Source organism: Octodon degus, unplaced genomic scaffold (genome assembly GCF_000260255.1).
Source record: "Octodon degus isolate 3935 unplaced genomic scaffold, OctDeg1.0 scaffold00132, whole genome shotgun sequence".
Lineage (NCBI taxonomy): Eukaryota > Metazoa > Chordata > Mammalia > Rodentia > Octodontidae > Octodon > Octodon degus.
Window position 1 is genome coordinate 6,069,964 of NW_004524708.1, and position 13,153 is coordinate 6,083,116.

A 13,153-nucleotide genomic window follows, 5' to 3' on the forward strand; every position below is an offset into this window, starting at 1 on the left:
GCAGGGAAGGAAGGGGGGGCAAAGAAGCCCAAAGTTAGCAGAAAGAAGTAAATGTAAATTAGGACAGAAATAAATGAAATAAGATAGTTCAGGTGACTAAAGCACATGGTTAGGCAGGTGCAGTGACCAGGGTTCAATCCCTGGCATGCCATGCCAACCTCACCCCTGAGGCGCACTGAGAAGGCAACTGAGACTGGGCAGGATGGCGTGTGCCTGTACTCCTAGCACGTGGGAGGCTGAAAACAGGAGAATCACTATGAGTCTGATCTATGTAGTGAGATCCTGTAGACCCTGTACTACTTTAAAAAAGAAAAGAAAAGAAAAGAAAAGAAATGATACAGAGACTAGAAAGATAATAAGAAAAATAGTCATTGAGACTAAAAGCTAGCTTTTTTTTTTTTTTTTTTGGTGGAACCGGGGATTGAACTCAGGCCCTTGTGCTTGCCAGGGAAGCGCTTATTCTACTGAGCCATCTCCCCGACCCCTTTAAAAGCTGGCTTTTTGAGAAGATAAACAACAGACAAAACTTGAGCTATTCTAACAGAAGACTCAAAATCATAAAGCAAAAGAAACAACTGATACAACCCAAATCAAGGAGCACAAGAGACTATTGCTGCTGCCTGCTGTCCTGTTGCAGCGCATTCTTCTCCTCTTTGTTCTCCCTTTTAGCCTTTCCCGAGTCCTGGTCAGAGTATGTACAGCCAGCATCTACAGAAAGGATGTCTGATTTAATTAAATGAAGTGTTTCCATGAAAAAGAGGAGGCCACCATTGTCTGAGGACCAGAAGGTTGAAAAACTGGATATTAGATTCAACCACACTGAGATGGCTGGAACCAGCTGAGAAGCCATCCTAGCTGGAGCTTGTCCTCCAGCCATACGGTCAGGTATTTCCATTGTAAATTTCCAACCCATCAGTTCCAGGACTCTTCAGTCTCCATGACAACCCTCAAAACCGACCACATTATGTTCAAGTGAAGAAGGAAGGTGAGATTCCTGCAGACAAAGTAGCAACTGCTTAGAAAAAGTCATGAATATTCTTCCTATTAGTTAATCCCTATGCACCTTTCAGCCTCCTAAATGCACATAACCTTGTATGTGTGCTTTGCTGGAGGGATTCTTCTGAGAACTGTGGCTGCCCATCCCTCTGCCTTTCGCTGGCTGCTGAGAAGCCCTCCCTCTGCTCCAGCAAGTCCTCATGTGGTTTTTGGCTGTTTTGGAGAGTTGAAGCAAAGTTTTGCTCAAAGCTGGGTAACAATAGCAGCATTATTCAAAATTGCCAAGAACTGGAAGCAACTCAGTCACTCTTCAGGGGCAAATGGTTAAACACACTGTGGAACACAGGATACTACCCTCTAGTATGAGCAGGGTGCTGTGAACGCACATCACCTCTGACATGAATTTCTAAGGAACTCAGAGTCTTGAAAAATATATATATACAGCTGGGCCAGGGAGATAGCTCAATAGAATAAGCGCTTGCCAGGCAAGCGCAGGGTCCTGTGTTCAATCCCCAGTATCGCCAAAAAGGAAAGGAAAGGAAAGGAAAGGAAAGGAAAGGAAAGGAAAGGAAAGGAAAGGAAAGGAAAGGAAAGGAAAGGAAAGGAAAGGAAAAAAAAAGAAAAGAAAAATCTACAGCCAAATATTATTACTGATTCTAATTATATAACCCATTCATAACAACAAATTTTTAGAAATGGAGGAAAATTAACGGTTGCCAGAGGCTAGGGACCAAATGGGACAGAAGAAAATGAAGAGGAGGAGGGTGTGTCTATGAAAGGACAACGTAAGGTATCACGGCAAAGAACTGTGGCATGCTTTTACAAATCTACACAGAATCGAATGTATGTACACACACACACACACACACACACACACACACACACACCCCTACACACGAGTACAAGTACAAGAGGGGAAACAAATGAAATCAGTGAATTGCATCCACATCAACAGCCTGGTTGTAATAAAATACCATCATTTTTCAAAATGTTGCCTTGGGGATAACTAAGTAAAAGATCCTAGTGGACCTCTCCACAGTACTTCTTACAACTTTTTGTGAATCCACAATTATCTCAATAAAAATGTCAATTTAGTGAAGACACCAGATAATAGCACACTGAACCCTGGATCCAAGTCAAAGAATCTGAACTCTTCAATAAGCAGGTGGGAGCCAGAAAAGTGGATTAAGTAAAGATGACTTGATAGAGCTGTGGCTAAAAGGACCAACATGATAGGAGGGTGAAGAGATAAAGAAGTTATAAAAGGTAGAAATTTTGACAATCATGCTCAGGGCTCGACTGAGGTAACATTAAGGCCAACAATGCACCTAGTTAAATATGGGACATACTCATGCCTATGCCGCTTGGCAACTGTATACCTAACACATAATCACTTCGTCCATTTTTTTTTTAGAAGTGTCCCTATATTTGGGAACCTGCTCATAAAAAAGGCATTTTGATGAAGACAAAATCTTAATCTTTAATTTAATAGTGTTATGATTTTATAGATGTAAGTGAAAATAATTTTCTACTTGAGATAATTGGTTTATTTTAAAAAAATAATTTTAAGATGTTTGAAGATTTGAAAAATACATTAGGTTTGCAATTTCAATTAATTTTAACTAAATGTTGATAAAATTTTTGATTAAATGAGTTTGCAAATCAATGTTTAAATGTCTGAGGAAATTTAACTTGCTTAGTTTAATGTTTTGATTTATTAGTTTTGCAAGACATATTTAAATGCTCAGATTAATAGTATTTCATAAATTTATACATTTATGTAATTGTGCATGAAATAAAATACAACAGGATGAAGTTCTCTGCTTGTGCTAAATATTCTGAGCATCCCACTGAAGAGCCGGACTCTGAGTTATCTCTGCCTCTGTTCTCTCTGCCACATCAAGCCAGCTCCAACACCGTACCTCCTCTTTAAAGCCTTTTGGAGTGCCTGGTCCTGGATCAGGAAGCAGAATGGGCTTACCTTATGGGATTGTCCATCCGAGACACTGTGAGGAAGGCAGCGAGATTGGCAGTGTAGGAAGAGCACACGATGAGGGTGAAGAGCCACCAGCTGCCCATCACAATGCGCAGGGCCATGGAGTTCATAGAACTTTCGCCACCTGAGGAGACAGGTGCAGAGGATGGGCCAGTGTACCAGCACATCCCACCCGAGAGCGACACCCCACACACACAGCCAGGGACACAAACTGCCACCATGGATGCTCTGGGCACCACGAGAGTGACTGACAGCAAAGCATTTCCTTTAAGAAAAGGTCCTAAATCACCAGTCTTGGAAAAGAACAGAGAGAAATGTTAGTCTTGGTCTTTAGGGATGGGAAGTTTTATCAGAGCACCAAGAGGAGCACCTGATCTTCAGAATCTCATAGAAGATCCTGCTTTGCAGCGGTATGAATTTCCAGGGCTGGCACTTGATGGAAGGTCCTTTTGCAATTTCAAATTCATATAGCGAAGACAGGAATTCTGTGAATATAAAATCACTTCCTACCTGGTGGGTTCCCCAGTTTTATTTCAACCAGAGAAATGAGATACACCATGTCACTTTTATTAATATTCAGCTCTCACTAGATGATTTTTCCCAGCACTTTTAGAAATCATTGCATGTAACTTTCAGTAAGAAGCTGCCTCTTTGAGGCCAATTATTTCTCTTTGGTCCCTTGGGAGGTAGCTGAAGAAAGCTTCTCCCTTCCTATTCTCCTCACATAACCTTGTAAAGCTTTTGCCATGGTGCAAACAAGACCAAAATGCACATTTAAGAACGTTGCAATTTCTCCTTTCCAGTTGAAACTGCCCAATCCTGTAACTCACCAGCGGATCTAAGAGCTATCCAGACCTCTTAAGGTAAGAGATTGTGAATCTCAAGAGTGGCTGGAGCGCTGCTCAGGTGATTACACCACAACTGTGATTTTTTTTCTTCCCCATTAAGCCTCCAAGTTTAAGCAAGCTTCAACTTGCCAACCTCACGTGCACAGCAATCAATCCAATGCGGGAGGGGAGAAGAGTGCGAGCATGCCTCCAAAGTTAATTTTATCTAAAGTGGAGAATCAGGATTTCACATTGAGTTGCTTGTGATTTCATCTAATTCCTGCCTGCTATTACTTAAAGAAATTGGGTGCATCATAACATTAGCACTGTCCTGGAGATGAAATAAAATCGCATTGAAAATGACTTCGGTGAGATGCATCTAAGAACTTCAGACTGAACAAATTCTTCCAGATCCCGGGGCTAATCAAACCTCAGGAAACCAGAAGGTACCTTGCTGGACGAAAGCTCCATAGACGATCCAGATGGCACTGTGCAGTGTGGCAGATGCAGATGGCCGAGGCTGGGCTGAGCTCTGAGCCTTCATTGCCTGTATCCGGTTCAACACGAATATCAGCACCCCCACCACAGGGATGGCGGCTGCAATGCAGGCCCACACCGCAAAGTCAAACGGAGCAAAGAGAGAGAAGATGCTGATTTTCTCCTCCGGCTTTTTGATCAGAATCCCCACTGAATAGTCCATGTAGCGCTTGCTGAAGTCTACAACACTCTCCCTCTCGGGGGTGATGGTGATGGCAGAGATGGCAACGTCAGCCCTCTGAAAAAAAAAAGCAGCTCATCAGAGGGCACTGTGCGGGGCACACCCAGGTCCCCCAGGTCAGCCCTCAGGCCCCACAAGAAGCCCTGTTCAGAAGCAAGCAATCTCCTTCACTCTGAAACCATGTCTCCCCAAACCCACAAAGGCCCGGAAATGTCTAGAGTAGAATCCCAGAATGCACCTTCATTTTTCTGAGCTACAGTTTATCATCACTTTCTCACTGCTTCCCTAGAAAACTAGATCTCTTTCTCTGTCCTGTGTTTCCTTTTCCTGTACCTCCCACTACAAAGGCCTTCTATTTTCTATGCTGATCAGCATCCTCCCCATAACAAGGCTATGGTCAGATTCCCTGTCCCCACCAAGCCTTTAGGGACTTCATCATTCCACACTGATCTCCCTCTTCCTGAAATACTTCACTAGTTGCAGAGTGAGTTGTGCAGTTCTGCTGGATCTCATTAACATATCAGTCCCTGATGGTTCTATATGTAGATCCTGTGCCAGAGGGTAAAATCCTCCAAGCATAGAGGGGTCATCTACTTATTTCTGTCTTCCACCACCTGTCATCCAAGCCTGCAGATACGTGAGCTCACTTTTCTTACTGTAAAGTCATCAGGAAAGGTTCCCTCTGGACATGTCACACTGTGACCTAAATATTACCTTCCAGGACTTTTGCATGCCAAAGCACATTTCATTTTAAAAACAGACAAAGTCTGCAGTAAGATGAAATTAGGCTGAGGATGAAGCTGCTCAGCTTAGTGGAGGTTTTGGAGTCCTGTGCCTACAGGTATAAATGACAGGTGAAAATGGAGCCAGGAGTCCCTCACTGATAGCGGGAGCATGGGAGGCACTACCACTGTCCTGACGGGGGCTCTCGACTCTCTAGGTGAGAGGCATCAGCAGAGCCAGATACATCTAAGAATGATCTATGATGACCACTGGTCTAACCTACAGGTTCCAAATAGGGAAATACTCATGGGTGACTTCTGTAAGACAATGTGAGTGCTGGAGGAGCAGATTCATTGAGGTCCTGAACAGAACTCCAACTGTAGCCTAGAGAAGAAAATAGCACTCAAGGTGACTGTCAGACAAGACACCCAAGATCCAGGGTTCTCTTAGGGTCAAGAGAGTTTAAACCATATTTAAGAAATGAGTAAGACAGTAGAGGAAGGTAAGCTGACAGTGCAGGGTGGAAGGAAGCTAAGAGGAAGCAAGGTTTAGACAGGGCATAGGAAATCAAATCATAGCACAGGGGAAGGGGTGGTCTGTGATGCTTATGACGGACACCCCTGACAGGGCACAGGTGCCTAATGATGTTTCTTTGAAGTAGAATTTCATGCCCAGAAGTCTCAATTCCTTTCCTCAATATTGAAGTAAATTTTTTTTTAAAATGAGAAGGATAGAAGATTATTAGGTACCTGGAGTGAAAGGCAAACTTTTTTTAATGTATTTGTTACAATGTCTCACTATGCAGCTCAGACTCATAGTTATCTTCCTGTTTTCAGCCTTTCCAGCACTAGCATTACAGGCCTGCACCACCACAACTGGTCTCATTGGCTGACTCAGCACATCTGGGGATTGGGCCAGTGTGGCATTGGTACCAGGGATTGAACCCCAGTCCATGTGCTTGCCTAAGCAAGTGCTCAGTCCACTGAGCTATCTTGCCAGCCCTGAAAAGTAAACTTTTGAAACTTTCTCTGTGGGTGGTAACCAAGGGACCTGAGAAGGGATAAGTCACAGGCCTTCAGTTGTACTTAAGTCCAATGGGGGCTGGTGGCCTTACATACCAATGCATTAATCTGGACAGATATACAAAATCCTTTTCAAATTGGATGCAGAAACCTGGATGTCTGAGTCAAGAGGGTAAATAATAGAATTAATCCAGGAATTGGATGCAACATGCAATCGAGAAGACAGGAAATTACAAAAGATGAAAGGCCCCTAAGGTGGGGCCTATGGGGTCAACCATGGTCAACACTGGAGGAGGAAAGGCTTCAGCATCAGAAGGGAACAGGAAAGTTGCATCAGGGAAAGTTGCACCTCCAAAGCTTAGGCTAAGTGAAAAAGCCTGAAATAAGGAACCATGCATAATATGCCTTCACTTGTGTAAAACATTCACAAATGGAACTCTACAGAGATAGCAAGTACATTAACGGTTGCTGAGGGCTGGGAGGAGTGGGAATGGCATTAACTATAAACAAGAATGAGAGCTTGCAATGCAGTAATAGAAGAGCTCTAAATAAGATTACATGCTATTGCCCAACGCTGTAGATGAATTAAACATCATTGCATTGTACATTTAAAATGGGTAAAATTTATCATTCCTAAATTCTATCACAATAGAGTTCTTTTGAAAAAATATTAAGAAGAATTGGAGGGATTATAGGCCTTGCATCACAGAGAGTAGACTGTGTTTCTGCAGCAAAATACCAAAAACAGAAGGACAAGTTGTGCCAGGAGAGGGCCGAACGGCTGACTGGTGCCATACTGAAAGGTTGCTGGGGAGAGGACCCTGGACCACAGCCGCCAAGTTCCTGGGAGGCAAGGGGGTGACAGTCTCAGAACTCAAGTTGCCTGCTGCAATGCCAGAAAATGTCCAGGTGGCAGAGGCAACAGCAGCAGTGGAGAGGGAGGGCGGGAGTCTGTGCCCACCATGGGAAATGATCATGCGGAATGCCCCGAGGCAGTTACAATAGAAGCAAGGTGGGGATGTGTTGACTTGGCTTCCTACCACAAGTTTCTGTGAGGGAAGACCTTACCTGAAAGAGTACAAGGGACAAATTGTGACATTAAATGAAAAGCAAGAGGAGGCCACGCGCTGACCGAGAGCAGCGTACACACGTGCAGGCATTTGTCACACAGACTTACACACACTAGTGTACACATGGTGCTAGGAGAACTGGGATAGGAAGATAAGTGCCCCAAGAACCACGGAATCAGGGAGCTCTTGCCTCCAGGGGAGCGAGGCTCTTATAGCCATGCAAGGGTAGAGTGTGTTTCTGAAAGGCAGCGTGTAGATCAGACTGTATGGCAGCCAATAGGCTCAAAAGCAATGAGAGCAAGGGAAGAAAATAAGATCAAAAGACAGAATGGACATAACAAGAGAGGGAGGGAAGGAAAGGGAAGATGGCAGAGCTGAAGAGAGCTAGCTGTGGTCTTGTTGGTGGGTCCCAAGGGTACATTTTAAGCACTGCCCCTGCCCCACTGGCCTGTGCTCAGGACCTACCTTGCTGATGAGTTCCCCGATCATCCCGTTCCAGGAGGTGTTGTGGAGCTGGTGCCCGTACCTGCCATCGGGTGCCTGGTAAATCTCATATTTGAAGCCCAGAGCCTTGGCGAGGGCATCCAGGACATCTATGGAGAAGCCTTTGTAGCGCTTAGGCTGCCCAAGGATGTTCTCAGCCACCATCACAAAAGGCTCTTCCTGAGGACAAGAGAATGAATGTTCTTTGATTAAATAAAAAGTCCATTACTATATACTTCCAGGGCATTGTTAGAGAGACCGATCTGATGAATCATAATTATAGAAAACTGATATTAGGGCTGGTGGTATAGCTCAGAGGCACAGCTTAACCGTGGCTTCAATCCCTACCACCAACAGTAATATGGAAATCAGTATTTGCCTAAATTCTCCCTGAAAGCTACATTCCTGTGCCTTTACTAAAAGCTGTTTCTGAACTGTTGAGCTCCTCTATGAAACTGCACCCTGTCCTCAGGTCAGTGTGGGGCAATGGAGATTCATGTGTATGTCATCTCATAGAATAATGTGGTATATTTTTAAATTCCTCCATTATGGACCAGGACTCTGTCCTTAGGAAATGCCATAATTCTATGTGACTATATATAAGACATGGGACACATCTTGCCCAGGATAGTTCATAACAAGAAAGCTCTAGGATACTAGATTGAGAAAAGACAGCCCACATCTATCAGGTTGCACTGGCAAATGGATGCTGATTATCCGGAAAGGTCGACCAAAAGTCAAAAGATAAGAGCGGATTAAGCCCTCAGACCCCTAGTCCAAAGCCGCTCTGCACTCACACCCACACAGTTAGTGTGTGTCATGCTGCGTGTCACGTTGGGCAGATGGCCATCTGGAGAGCATCTCTGCATCCCCACCAATTTCCTAGTATGGAACTGCACGCAAAGGGGTTCTGGCAAACAGCCCCAGAGGCTGTACCTCATTAAGTTAGTTTTGTTTGAAAAAGGATACCAGGCTTATTCATAGGGTGCAAACAGGGAAAACAGAGATGCTGCTGCCAAAAGTTCCTGGGCCTGCTGGGATGAGCATAGCATTTGGACCACGTGTGACCCCAGCCAAAATCTAAAATGTCCCTGCAGTTCTTCTACAGAGGTGAAAAAAAATGAGTTAAAAGAAAGATGCTTCCTCGGTCTCTCACCAGAGTAAACCATTGTGTTTCCAGGATAATTATGCAGAAAAATTTTAACAAGCTGTCTTCATTGCAAACTCTGTACAGCACATGCACAATCAGTGTGTCCAGTAGAAGAAGAAGAAGGCCTCCGTCTGGCCTCTTTCTGGGGACCCCAGCTATTGGAACAGTTCTCCCAAGGAGTGGCAATAAGACAAACTGCAGTTCACATCCAAGGACCAGTAAAGCAGCAAGAATCCTTGGAGCCCAAGGGCAGATCTCCAGGACCGGTCCCTCCCCCATATCTCAGGGAGCTCCCAGGGAGGCTCAGCAGCCCCAGCAGAGGTCTACAATCTTACCCTCCCCTTCATCATTCACGCTACTCTCCATAAAAGGTTTTGGGACAGCTCACACCTCACCGCAAGGTCTCCTGATTCCCACAGCCCACATTAAAAAGAGAGCAGCCTCTGACTGAAAAGTGTGGACAGCCAAGCTCCCGGAGTGTCCCCCATGATCCTACCAAGACAGTCACCACTTTGAGGGTCAGTCCTTGGAGGCGGCTCCCCATGGGTCTCTCCTGCAAGCTGCCATTCAGACCCTTCTCTGAGTCCCACGTCGCCAGCTGTGAAGGAGAAAAGGTGTGTGAAAGACGGACACTGGGCACACCTCAGGTGTTCCCCCAAACCAGGATCGGCTCCAGCAGGTGGGTGCAAGGCAGCCCTGTATGCTTCCTACAGGCCCGGAGCCAACTCTCAACCACAGGAGAACAGAGATGAAGCAGAGAGAAAGTGCCACTGCCGCCTTCAGCTCACTCCAGTCTCTATGACTCTGCACATCTCTAAAATGAAACTAATAAGTAAGAACTTGTCCCTTGAGTGAAAGTTTATACCTAATTTTATTTTGTCCACCCATGGAGGCTGTGTCACTGTGTCTCCCACAAAGTCTCCTCTTCTTTCATTATTCCTTTTACTTTCCCAAGCTATAGGAACCTGGAGTTCAGCTACTGCCACCACAACAAGAGGAGATGCAGGAGCAGTTCAGGCAGAGCCAAGAGTGTTCTGCCTATTTTCACCACAGTGTGAATGCCACAACTTTTCCAATATGCAGGTAGAAGCTGGCAGCAGAATAAATGTGCTCCGGATCCTCCATATCCTCCTGAGGGTACAGGCCACACCCAACAGCTCCATGTGTCTCTGACCAGCACCCCAAGAAGATCTCTCCTGGCTCAGAAACTACAGAACAGACAGGTGTTCTTGGGACTGTTTCCCTTCCTCTGTGCTCACATGACCCAGACAACAATGATTGAACATTATCCTGGCCAATGATTTACAATTATTAATTGAAGAAATGCAAAAAGTACAGAAACTAGCCCATCCAAGCCAGCTAAATCAAAACCTCAGGGGCAGATGTGGAGAGCATCAACGCTTCCAGGGAGATCTTGGTATGTCCTCTGAGGTCCCTGGGCTTCTAGCATGGCTGCATATTAGGATTTCATAAGGGGCTTTTCAGACACACTGAAAGTTGGGCTCCATCACCAGAGATTGTGCTTTAATTGATCCATAGTGGGCTAGATATGGAGATTTTAGTTTCAGCTGATTCTAACCCAGAGTCAGGGCTGGGAACTATGGCTGTAGAATAAAGCAGTAATCCTCCAACCATGATATGCACACAGATCACCTAGGGCATTTGCATGCACTGTATGATGCTACAGCCTGAGAGTCTTCCTGTGTAACAAGCTCCCAGGTGAAGCCACTTCTCCTGCTGCTGCCCTGATCCACACACCAACGTCTATGCAGCAAGGGGTCCACAGAACAGATCGCCCACAGAAGTACCTGTTTCTCATGATGAAAACCCACAGGGACCCAGATTAACCTTTTGGAGGTGTGCCACTAGGGGCCCCAGAGAGCCACCAGAGTCCCCAGTTAAGGATTCATCCACTCTCCCAACATTCCCCATAGATGGACACCTGGTGCAGGGTCTGCTCACTGAGCCGTAAGAGGCCACCATTCCAGACATCAGACCATTCCACAGGGGTCATGCTATAGTTCTGAGGTCTAAAGCAAATCCATCAGAATGAGATAAGGAGTTGCAGAGCTGAAAAGAAACCTGAAATCTCTGTTGCCGCTTCTGACATGATATCCACTCTGACCAATTCCACCCTAAATAATAGGATGCTTGGCAGTGATGAAAAAAGATAACTGAACAGCATGACCACATGTTCTGAAGAGCGCCACAACCACCACTAATTAATGCGGTGGGCACTGCAGTGAAGCACAAGTTAAGATCTACCCAGAATTCTAATCAAAGGCATCAAAGATATTAATGGTACCACACTCTGGAAACTGGGACAGCAAGAGGGAAATATTATGGCTATTTCTCCACTGGGGTTCAAGAAATAGCACTAGAACTCAGAGTTGATTGCTGCATCTGGATTAAAATGCTGGATTAAAACAGGACAAACTCAGTAAAGAAGGTCAAACGTTTGATATCCTGCATCCTTTGGACAGCTCCAAGTAGATGTTAAAAAAAAAGGGCAGGAATAGGTGTGCATTTGAGCTGCCTGCATCTGTATCCCCATAACTGCTCAGCCCAGGCCCTGGAGCTGCTTAACTCGCAGGTGTGGACAGCATTCCTCCTGGGTGTGGGTAGAGCTATATGGGTTCCCTGGATCAGCTCAAAGACTCAGAGTTACACTGGAGGAAATCTGGTCCTAAGGATGAGGTGTCAGTCCGAAACACCACAGATCCTACCTTTGATTGGGACTTGGGTTCTGGGATGCGATGCCACACCTGCCTGCCGTGGAGAAGGGCCTCTTCATTCACTGCTACCTAACCTGGATGAGCACTGGGCTTGAGCCCTGCTTGGTCTTGATCAATCAGGCTTTACCTCATTTCTCCTGGGCTTGTAAGCGAACAGGAGAATAGAGACACTGACAGGAAGAAGTGGCTTGGACGAAGCCCTGTGCTGCTAGAGTCTGAGCTCAGCTCTGGGCCTCTCAACTCCTCTCCACTCCACCCTCTACTTGTAGTCACTGCCTGACTCCAGGCAGTGCCAGCTCTGCCCAAACCACTGTAATAGTCTCCTCAGATACTCACTATCTCCAGCCTCTCTCTTTTCTCTCTTTTGTCTCTCACTTGCTGGTATCTTTATAATAAACAAACTCAAATGTGAGATACGTTGGTTACAATGTCCTAGTAGGGTCTCATTTCCTATAAGATAAGTTCTAACATTTCTGAGTCTGACCTGAAAGAAAGGCCTTCCTGATGCCGCTGCCCTGACTCAGTCTCACAAGTTTAGGTAGCCACGGCACAAGTCAACCCCACAATCCCTCACCCTTTCCATGCATGCTGTGTTCCCTCCTGGCCTTCACATCCAATGACATCCCTTAGGATGCTACTTCTTTTTTTCAGGGTCTGCTAAACTCTTATTCATTAAAAATAATAGTAAGCTTTCACTTTGGAATAGAATTAGATTAACAGAAAAGTTGTAGAGGTTGTGTGGAAAATGTCCCTATATCACAGACCCAGTTTCCCCTGTTAAGACACAACTGTACCTTATATGTAGATGCTCTAGACCTGATTCCCCCTATTGCTGATACTAATGCAGCACATATTATTGTTGTGAAAAATTCTTCACAACTAATAAAACTGTAAGCTTGGTTCTCATGTTTATGCAAGGCTGTAATAGAAATGATCTCCACATCTTTCTCCCGTAGGCTTAAGTCTCAGAGCCAGTTATGGGTCCTATTTCCTCCACCTGTTCTCAGGGATCCTAAGAGGGCCAGTGCCTTGGGCTCTGGGGTGCACATTACCCTGCTAATTCCCATCTCCGGGTTCCAATCTTGTCTCTGACACCATTTCTCCTCTCCAATATCAACTTCAACAACGGGTCTAGATTTGGGGACAAATATAGGAATGTGAAAGGGTGGGCTTGGTGTGTCGTGGAGACAGTAGTCCTATGTTCAAGTGGTTCTCAGCATTTACTGAAATGACCTTCACCAGCCTGCTTGGCAGTGCCAGGCTTGAAATATAGACACAGTTAACAAACATTTGCTCAATACATTAAACTTCACTGAAATTCCAGTTTCTTCTCCATAAAATGAAGTATAAATGTTGCCTGCCTAGCAAGTTGAGAGACTGTTCAAAGGACAAAATAAATTTGAGAACTCTTACTATAAAGTAGCTTAAGAATC

General features: G+C 45.1%; 1 protein-coding gene across 1 annotated transcript in view; it reads right to left on the bottom strand.

Annotated features, from left to right (window-relative positions):
* Grid1 (glutamate ionotropic receptor delta type subunit 1) overlaps window positions 1-13,153 on the bottom strand; it is a 719,620-nt gene that overhangs the window by 145,913 nt on the left and 560,554 nt on the right. Inside the window, exons 9-12 of the mRNA XM_004641224.2 lie at window positions 9,482-9,583; window positions 7,818-8,015; window positions 4,270-4,594; window positions 2,978-3,116 (exon numbers count right to left, since the gene is read on the bottom strand). Of these exons, the coding sequence (XP_004641281.1) occupies window positions 2,978-3,116; window positions 4,270-4,594; window positions 7,818-8,015; window positions 9,482-9,583 (764 nt within the window). The remainder of the gene's footprint in view (window positions 1-2,977; window positions 3,117-4,269; window positions 4,595-7,817; window positions 8,016-9,481; window positions 9,584-13,153) is intronic.